The 9,950-nt window shown below is 36.5% G+C and overlaps 4 protein-coding genes across 4 annotated transcripts; 2 read left to right on the forward strand and 2 right to left on the reverse strand.

Annotated features, from left to right (window-relative positions):
* Positions 1–746: 746 nt before the first annotated feature.
* On the forward strand, positions 747–3,412 carry I206_101032 (uncharacterized protein; the record flags this gene model as incomplete). Its single annotated transcript, XM_070202319.1, has 19 exons — positions 747–1,030; positions 1,109–1,131; positions 1,205–1,219; positions 1,291–1,297; positions 1,374–1,446; positions 1,544–1,645; positions 1,705–1,738; positions 1,802–1,839; positions 1,900–1,917; positions 1,976–2,001; positions 2,132–2,192; positions 2,250–2,274; positions 2,351–2,464; positions 2,525–2,555; positions 2,616–2,647; positions 2,701–2,793; positions 2,861–2,887; positions 2,946–2,992; positions 3,095–3,412. 19 exons carry the CDS (start codon positions 747–749, stop codon positions 3,410–3,412), a joined length of 1,368 nt encoding a protein of 455 aa, XP_070058420.1.
* Positions 3,413–3,667: 255 nt separating this feature from the next.
* On the reverse strand, positions 3,668–6,433 carry I206_101033 (uncharacterized protein; the record flags this gene model as incomplete). The annotated part of the gene is made up of 11 exons (XM_070202320.1): positions 3,668–3,738; positions 3,809–3,952; positions 4,068–4,643; positions 4,722–5,256; positions 5,323–5,445; positions 5,521–5,658; positions 5,721–5,853; positions 5,964–6,073; positions 6,141–6,199; positions 6,271–6,331; positions 6,413–6,433. 11 exons carry the CDS (start codon positions 6,431–6,433, stop codon positions 3,668–3,670), a joined length of 1,971 nt encoding a protein of 656 aa, XP_070058421.1.
* Positions 6,434–7,198: 765 nt separating this feature from the next.
* I206_101034 (uncharacterized protein) lies at positions 7,199–8,433 on the reverse strand (the record flags this gene model as incomplete). The annotated part of the gene is made up of 5 exons (XM_019152072.1): positions 7,199–7,364; positions 7,493–7,773; positions 7,870–8,095; positions 8,271–8,305; positions 8,365–8,433. The coding sequence occupies 5 exons, from the start codon at positions 8,431–8,433 to the stop codon at positions 7,199–7,201; spliced, it is 777 nt and encodes a 258-aa protein (XP_019014210.1).
* A 412-nt stretch (positions 8,434–8,845) lies between these two features.
* Positions 8,846–9,943, forward strand: I206_101035 (uncharacterized protein; the record flags this gene model as incomplete). Its single annotated transcript, XM_019152071.1, has 7 exons — positions 8,846–8,904; positions 8,974–8,989; positions 9,057–9,144; positions 9,224–9,247; positions 9,324–9,485; positions 9,547–9,595; positions 9,676–9,943. 7 exons carry the CDS (start codon positions 8,846–8,848, stop codon positions 9,941–9,943), a joined length of 666 nt encoding a protein of 221 aa, XP_019014209.1.
* Between the last annotated feature and the right edge of the window lie 7 nt (positions 9,944–9,950).

Genomic DNA, 9,950 nt, shown 5'->3' on the forward strand with positions numbered 1-9,950 from the left:
GAGTGCATGCAGGAAGGATTGAACCTGTCTTGTCAAAGGTACCGGTAACTCTATTTTGAAGTCTTGATCAGATTTAGCGATCACAATTTGCGTCAGTTGTGTAGCTTTACTAGCATCTATCACACGGAAAACAGCCGGAGGGAGACAAGTAGTTATGAGAGACAGAGAAAGAAGAAGCAGAAACCATGCAAATCATAATATAATACCACATGAGAAGTTCAGGCTACTGAAAGAAATACCCTGAAAATTTGATTTGTTGTGAAACACGCTTTGACCTCTTGATTAGAATGACGACGTTGAGTGATATTCCACACAACCCTCAAAATGATGCGCACAGACCTAAGAAATAAGCACGACTTCCTTGACATGCAGAAAACTAATTTTGCAACGTGACTCCGCATGCAATTCTCTCTCCTCTTTTCTCATCCTTTTGATGATATTTAACTAAAATATAGCGAGGTGGCAAACGCATCTTATAACGAATATCACGAGTATTTGACGATAATAAAGAAAGATAACGAAATATCAACGTCCGACAGCAAGAAGCTCCGACGTTCCAGTATAAAGGAACGAAAGGATTGTAAAAACCTCCCTCCTTCGAATAAATCACGTCAATATCATACGACTAACAAAACCAATTCTGTGGGAATTCAGCTCATACAGTCTTCCTTACCTGAACAGTTTACGTCAAGATTTACGTCAAGATTGTGGATTTATCCTTCTTTGAGAGGTCAATGTTCAGCAAAATGTACAAAGAACTCCTCTTATTTCTCCTGTTTACAACGAAAATTCAAGCTAAGAATGTAACATTACCTTATAATCCCGAGAGAAAATTACTTTCACTTGAACAACATGGTCAAAATTCCGATTTGGGGACTCAAATACTTGGAAGTAGGAATTATGAATCTAAATTGGATAGACGAATGTATTCACAAGAGGATATAACAAGCTGGACAAAGTCAGAAAAAGATAAAAGACAATTGAAATGGGATAAACAGATTGAATATTCTGGTAAAACGTTTTTCGAAGGGTGAGCATCATAATTCACCTCATTTCACCTGGAAGGTGATCGTGTCGAAGATTTCAGCTGACAACCGGCTCCGGATAGTTGGGAGTTTTTTGCTCAGCCTGGTCAGTTCAGCTGGCAAACGACCTCTGTTCCTGTAGTCATTCAGCTGACAACGATATTATGGAAATGATTTAGATCCAACTTATGGTCGTGAGTATTCAGCTGTATGACAACTTTCATTAATGTTGTCTGGAGCTGATCTTGCAAGTGGCTGATAATAGTCGTCACGTACGTTATTTAGCTGATGTGAATCGATGTGATGAGGATATCTGATGTACGGCTAACGTGAACACCCGCAACTTAGTTACGTTGATCACGCGACTGCTTTTGCGAGAGGATTGGCATTCTGGACTGGAGATGGTAAACCGGGTATACAAGTGAGTTATAGAGCTTTTCTACACTGACTGTCATTCCACTCTGCCATTGCGGCGACGAGCCTCTACAAATGATCGCGGCAAACGGATTTGACAATAGGTCGATCACTTCTCGAATGTACCTGTCGGATCACCTCGTGACTCGGTCAGGATAACTACCAAAGCCATGTTCGCGGGAGGTTTATTCATCATCGATATGGCTGTGAGTGGCGCCTCCAAATTACATTCAGCTGAACAATTGAAACTGAGAATTATTAGTAGCTTATGCCATGGGGATGTGGTGTCTGGCCAGCATGTGAGTCAATACTCTCGTCACTTTCTTGCTATGCGCTCGGTCGCTGATCTCTGGTAATCACAGTCTGGACTTTGGGTTATAAGGTAGAATGGCCTACAGCGGTATGTCTAATGAACGTATAGGAGCAGATTCCTTTATATTGATATGTGCTGTCTTGGAAGGGAGAAATAGACATTGTAGTAAGCTACATCCCGTCACTGTTTGAACCGACTGCAACTGAATAGCGCGAATGGATAGGAAGGCATTCAAGCCATGACCAATAAGTCAGCTGCTCATTCATAACCTCGGAGGTGAAGAAAGCTGATGTCGCCACATGCAGTCGTTATACAATGTATATTACTTCGTATTAGCAGCAACAATAATCTCTCATGATCTAACAGCTCTTTTGAATAGCCACACCTTGCCAGGCTGCGAGATCAATCAGACTTCAGGCATGTACACAGGCCAACTGGGCGTAAGTGCAATCTTATAGATATCCACCATACGTTAGTCTAGCTGACACAAAAGCTAGAATACCTATTGCGATTCCACTACGGGTCAGCTGCATCGTTCGGTTTCCATTTCATACCTTGCGAGAATTCAGCTTATTATGGAGTTGTAACCGTATATTAGGTGGAAGTGGATGTACGATCGGATCAGATTCCGCTACTTCCTTCGGTATGCCATTCAACGAAGCTGGTGGGGGTGTATTTGCGATGCTATGGAATGGCAATGGTGTAAGAATGTGTGAGTTATGGTCTCGACAGATAATCGGACAATCGTAAGCTGATAACAGAGGTATTGTAGGGGATTGGAATAGAGCTCAGATTCCTGCCGAGTAAGCTATCTTTTTGGGTTTGCGGCCAGACCAAAGAGATTGAAACGTGGTCGTAATCAGTATCACAGCTGAAACGCCAGAACCTGGAAATTGTGAGCTAAGCATCTCTTAATGGTCCGCATAGCTGACTGGATTGGTGTTTTAGGGGGAACACCACGAGCAGCTTGGGATGCATCGATGTGCGATCCATGGAAGTTCTTCCAGGCTCAAGTATTGATTCTAAATATCGATCTTTGCGGTATGTTCATGTGCTCGCTCAAAACGGATTATATGAATACTTTTTAGCTGATGTGATTGCGTATTAGGTGTTTGGGCCGGTGACCTGTATAATAGCAAGTCGGCTCTTGCACGGAACTGGTTGTCAAAAGCTGATTATGCTTCGAGTCGTAGCATTCCCTTACTGCCCAGGTACCTGTGCTGAGTACATCTCAGATCCCGTGAGTTGTGTTCCGCTTGTTTCTGAACCATCATGATCAACAAGCCCATTTTTCAGTACCAAATATCATAGAGTGATGCTGACAGCCTTGTAATCACTGTAGAAAAATCTGAATAACACTGTAATGCTTCTAAACTACATCAAAGTATTTCAACAATCCGGAATGCAATCAGTCCCTGAACAAGCACACGATAATTCGAATCTCACTGGTGCAGGTGGAGATGCACCCTTGAACGCAAGTGAGGTTAATGCAAGTGTCCGACAAACTAATTCAGCGCAAATCCCTGGATCAAGTGATACAGCCAATTCATCTAGTTCAGCAAGCGACTTGAAAATTCCTCTTATGAGCTTATCAATGCTTTGGATTTTCATGTTGATGTGGAACATGATACTTAATTATGGAGATTTATATTTGTTCTAGAATTATACTTCACAATGAAGTAACTTTTAGGGAGTAGTGAAAAGCATGTGATAGGTTAATAATGTATGCGTAAGTAAAAGTAAACGCCAGGCAGACAAGTCATGTTCATGCGATAGATAATTGTTACACTTGTTTGATGATAAGTGAGATGTATATAATATGACTGATTTACAATTCTTAAATACGCACAGGCATCCTGATATTACAAATTAAAAGATTGAGAAAATGGAGATTGAATTTACAATTATATTTAGATCAATGAATTTTACCATCCCCACCCGTACAATTTCGCGGTGCATTGTGAGAACATTTAACATGAACAATTACTAAATCATCAAAAATTAGGTTATCATTTGCTTCATTCTACAATTTAGTGAAACGAATATGTATACTCACAATGACAATCATCACATTGTAAACCTGCTCTAGCACCCATTTTTTTCGAGCAAACAGCACATTTTCCACCTTGTTCATCTTTTTTAGGAGAAGGATAAGAAGCTAAAGAACGAGGTAAAAAAGCAAAAGCGAATGTAGAAGTAACTATCAAACCACAATGACAAGATTGTATTCAGCTTTCTATTTTGAACTTTATTGAATATATACAATGAAAATAGAGATTTGAATAGTATTTTTGATTTGAGAAGGGAAGACTTACAATTTGAAGATAAAGCTTTTTTACCATTTATTAGAGGTACGTTGTCTTTATCTACTAAAGTGAATCTATGTGTAGCTAAGGAACTAGTTGGTATGATTTTTGTATGATTATCGAGTGTAAGTTTGATAGGTGAGTTAGTAATATTTACTTGCTGTTGATCCTTTCGTTTAATAGGTGTGATTAGGTCAGGCAAAGAAGGGATATTTTCCGATATCGAAGCAGATTTGTTTGATTCAGTATTGATATGGTCCTGCTCTGACACATCTTTGATACTACTTATGACGGATGTATGGGTCGATTTGATAGCAATAGAATTTGGATTTTCGGCCGGATAACATGTAGTCGAATTTGAATTGCCTTTGATAGTCATTGTTGATCCTGTTTCTTCCTCGCATTTCGAATCATCCGATATTGAAGAGCACATCGGACCTGGAGTTGCAGCTCTCAAGGTTGAAGCGGTTTGAACAGGTTCACCTCCGATGGGATTCATGAAGCTAGACCATCCTTGACCTGTTCGAGTCCCTGTTGAACCGAACGATGAGCCGCTGTCAGAAGTATGTAAAAGGGGTTCTTGGCCTGTTTGTTCACAACCATTACTGCTTATTAGCTGTTGTTGCTTTTTCTTGTGGTTGTAACGAAATACCATCGACTCACCTTTCACATCACTACTTGCAGTCTTAAAAGTTAAAACACTTGTAGTATCTGTAAAACCAAGATCATTCCATCTTGCAGTTCTCCATTTTTCGTTATCATTTCTATCTTCTTCTTGTAAGAGTTCTGAATTGGAACCACTACTACAAGTTAAAGAAGAAGCACCTTTACCTGAAATATCTAAATTAATTTCAGCTAATTTTCTTAAAACTTCTTCTTCTTCATCTTTTAGATCTTTTTCATCCACATCTTCATTTAAATTATTAATATCTCCACCATCAAAAATTGGCATTGCCCTTTTTCCAATTCTATGAGATAATTTAATTGAACCAACATGTTCTGAAGAAGTATTATCCATTCTTGATAATACTTCTAATTCAATTTCTCTTAATCTTATTAAAACTTCTGACATAATAGGTCGTTTTAAAGGATCTTCTTTTGTACATTCCAATGCTAGCTTTATTAAAGTTGAAGGACATCCTGGTGAAGCTCGACGTTCAACTTCAAATGAATCAGGAATGAAATGAGGTGCTTTTCGCTAATATCAATTTTTCTTTTTTAAGTTACAATGAAAGTTGAAACAAAAAATTGTATATTCACTTACTGTATATGTTCTTGAATCAACCAATTTACGGGATATGATTTCTATGAAAATCATACCTAAACTGAAAACATCTGTAGGTAGATCAAATTCTAATCCATTGATAATTTCAGGACTCATGTATCCCTACGTCCATAATATCATTCAAATAAGTGACATGATGGGAAAAAATGTTGATAGATTGAATCAAGATCATCTCACATCTGTTCCACAATATGTCATCCTTCTCATTTCCTCTGCGTTCCTGGAAGCGATTCTAGCAAATCCAAAATCTGTAACTTTAACCCTTTCATTCGAAGTGATTAACAGATTCTCGCCTTTCAAGTCTCGATGTATACACTGAGATAACATATTTGTGAGCTATGAATTTATTACAGAATTAGAAGATTGGTATTCCTCGCCTGCCTAGCATGTAAGTATGCTACAGCTCTTGCCACATCCGTTGCGAAAGATAATCTTAATCTCCAAGGGAAAGGATGAGATGATAAGATATATTGACGTAAATTTCCTCTAGGTACAAATTCTGATATTATACTGAAATATGAGAAAGTTAGTGAAGAATTGAATGTAAAACTCAAAATAATACGATGAAATGTTTGAAATTGAAAAGTGAAAAGATATTAAAAAGACTGGTATATGCTTACAAAACTCTTCCATCCTCTCCTGGTGCTTTTGATAATCCCAAAAATAGTACAATGTTAGGATGTCTACATTCTCTCATTATACGCCATTCCCTTTCAAAGTATTTATGTACCTGGTCAATTGAATGCTGTTAGTGTCATAATCTGAACAGTAATCCTAAGTATAAAGACTAGCCTCACATCATATTCGGTTGAAGGTAAAACTTCTTTTATAGCTATATCTATACCCAAATATGATCCTATCAAATGATTGGCAGTGAATAGCTGATCAATACACCGTGAATTCGTTTCAACATTAGCCTAAATTTACCTTTATATACTGATCCGAATGATCCTGCTCCTAACCTTTGACCCCATTTTATGTCTTCGTACTACACAAGTACAGAAGTGAGCATGAGGCAACCTCAACGACGGTTCATCAACAAGTGTATGTGGTGGAATTGTGTACACACGGGTATTATATCGAAATCCATCGTTTCCTTAGTTTGAAAATCCCTATATGTTCTAATTACGCTCTTCTTGTGAGCTGAAATAAAGCTTATAGAAAGCTACAATCAATCTGCCAATCAATAGTAAAGTGTCATTTGGTAAGAAGAAGGAGTATCTATTTGACTAAATCAATAATGTCATTTACATTACCATATTCAATATGTATTAATTCACAATGATGTCAGTGTTAAACCATATATGCACGAGCCATCCCCCTTTTACTACGATTTATGCGTGATCATTGGTGAAACAATGTACTGTACCTATTATACTGTGTAATCTCGGCTGGTGTGTTTTACATTTGAATCGTTTATTTACATGTAATTGTGAAAGGTTAATTTGATCAATGATGATCTTCCAATTGACGATTCATGCAACATGTGATTCTTATTGATATCTTCGTGAATAGCAATGATCGTATGCTTTGTCAGACTTGACGGTTTTGATTAAAGAGTATGTACAGTTCATCATAGATTATACAAATAGAATGGAACGGAGCTTGGATCGAAGCTATATCGCTTATCTTATCGGTCATTACCGCGTATACTAGTATATATTTGCTCACGAAGTCGAGTTGTCTGACGCAGCTCTGCAAGTTTCGATGTAAGACTACAATATCATGTACTGAGAGTTAAGTGTATCAAGCATACGAAAGCGGAAGCTCAGGCAGCTCCTTAGATGGATATTATGCACATTGATCTCATTTGCTCATAAATATTATTATCTATACACATTCATAAATCTCATACCTAATCCTCTTCCATACCTTCTTCCAATGCAGCCTTGGCTTTCTCTTCAGCAGCTTTCAACAGATCCTCAGGAACGAGAGCATGTTTATTCCCACTTTCTTGACAAATCCAAGTCAACTCCAATTCGAAATCTTTGTCTTTATTATCGTCATGAACGAGGTATATACTATAGATGTATGAGTATATTAGCAATCTATACTATTTGACTATTGTGTCAATTGCGCAATTGCGATTGCAACAGATTTTGATTGACTTATAAAAAGCGAAAAATGGGAGGGAGAAACGCCAGCTTACATTCTAGCAACTTCATCGATAGCTTCTCTACACGTTATACCACCTTCTTGTCCATTTACAATTGCTTTATTAACGATTTTTTCCAATTCAGTTTTAGCTAATGCTTTTCCTTTACCAGAAGCGACTGCTCTATAGCCGTAATATACACCTGAAGGTTCAATACAGAATAATTTCGGTCCAGTTTTATCTACACCTCCAATTATGGATGATAAACCGAATGGTCGAACTGATCCGTAGCATGTATAAGCTTGAAGGTAAGCTGAAATTCGATCAGCGAGGATCTATAACACAGAGCTTATCAGTTGTTTTCGAACACAGAATTGCGGATGAGATCTTAGGCAGTTCAGCTCAGAGTAGACCGAGTACATCAGACTCACTTGAACAGATACAGGACTATTATAATTCTCCCTAAAACTTGATGCTTCTTCCCTTCCTCTCCTCGATAAATGTTTTCCATCTGCTAATAATCCAGCACTTGCAATTCCTATATGTTCATCTAATGATGCTATTCGTCGATTTGCACCTTTGACTAATAGTTTAGAATGTAGCAGTCTTTCAACACCGAGAACAACTCCATCTGAACATCTTAAACCGATTGCGACTCTGTACGGTTGAGTAAGGTAGAAGTGTATGGATGATTTGCGGTAGAGTTAGATATGGTCATGATTTATTGAACACGTACCGAAAGAAAGTAGTGATGGGTTGCAACGAAGAGCAAAGTGAACAAAGGTGAATGAATTAGCAGAATTATAGCTCTGTAACAGAATATGCGACATACCCAGCAGCTTCAACAGCTTTATTTGCGTATTCGACCTATATAATAAGTCAGTCACCCGACTACTTATGAGGATGAATATGTGTGATCTACGTACCTGGAACAACCTTCCATCAGGCGAATAAGTCGATACTGATAAATCGTAACCGGTACCTATGGATGTCATGTTGAAAGATTACTCGGGGAAGCGACTAGTGTTGAAAGGACTTCTATTATAGGTGATTTTACGACTATATCTGCTGTGACGTTCCACTCGGCTATTCCTGTGGTATTGATGATATAAGATTTTCTGGACGAAATCGAGGTAATGCTAAATTAACTACCCCTTTAATTCAAGTAGGAAGTAGATGGACAATTGACAACGCTGACGACAAGACATCAACGCGTGAGCGGACCTCCACTAAACATCAATGTAAAACAATGCCACGTCATTGATTTCTCCAATCAATGCTATCAAAACCCGGTTATAATCAGAGCCAGGATGATCAACAAATATCCATCATTCCTGTATATCTCGAAATTCAACTTGAGTGATATACAGTAGAAATCATCATAGCAAACAGACCATTGGGATTAAGATGCGACTAAATGAAAATACTGTAATATTTGGTGATCGAGTGATATTAGTTCCATATCGGTCCGTCGGATTTAATTTATTAACCAAATTTCCTATCTCATGTACTGACCATATCTATACTCACAATAGTGTTGAGCATGTTTCAGTAAGCTTGACTTATTACCACTAATTCTAGTTCCGGATTGCATTTTGATTATAACATTCTGATTTAGACATATCATGAATGGATGAAATCACCAGAATTATTAGAATTAACAGCTTCAGAACCATTAACTCTTGAAGAAGAATTAGAAATGCAATGTGAGTTTATGATAAAATTGTCTAAATCATTATCAAATGATAATAAGCTATTGTAATCTATCCGTCTGATGGATAATAGGTAAATGGCATCTTGATGAAGATAGTAAATCTAATTTAATTTTCATATTTTTAATTTTAAATTATTTCCTGATAAAGTTACTTTGTTCCATTTTTTTTAGAACTTACATTTATCATTCTTGCTCGAAAAGAAATTAATAATTCATTATTAAATAAAAATTTAACTTTAGAAGAAATTAAAAAATGTAAAATGATAGGAGATGTTAATTTATTTTTACCAGATGGAATAAAAGGTAAAGGTGAATGTGAAATTATGATAGCATGTAAGTTTTTTTTTGGTTATATAAAATGTATGTTAAATTAAGTTGAATACTTTTAAAATAGCTAAAGAAGATCGTAGAAAAGGATACGCAAGAGAAGCTATACAATTATTGTGAAATAATTTTTTCACCAGAACCTCCTCATATCTTAATTTTTTTTTTTTTGCTGATCAAAATTTTTAATTGTTTTTAGTTTAAAATATTTAATTCAAAATCTTTCATTTAAACCTTTAAATTTAGTTGTAAAAATAGGATTAAAAAATATACCTTCAATTAAATTATTTCAATCTTTAGGATTTGGTATTATAAAATTTATTAAAGTTTTTAATGAAATTGAATTAAATTATGGAAAAGAAGATGATTTTGAAATTTTAAATGAATTAGGATTATCAAAAATTGATTATTCACTTAAATTAAATTGGGAAAATTTAAATTTGAATGAAAGGATAGGAACAATTTGATTTCTTA

Source organism: Kwoniella pini, chromosome 1 (genome assembly GCF_000512605.2).
Source record: "Kwoniella pini CBS 10737 chromosome 1, complete sequence".
Lineage (NCBI taxonomy): Eukaryota > Fungi > Basidiomycota > Tremellomycetes > Tremellales > Cryptococcaceae > Kwoniella > Kwoniella pini.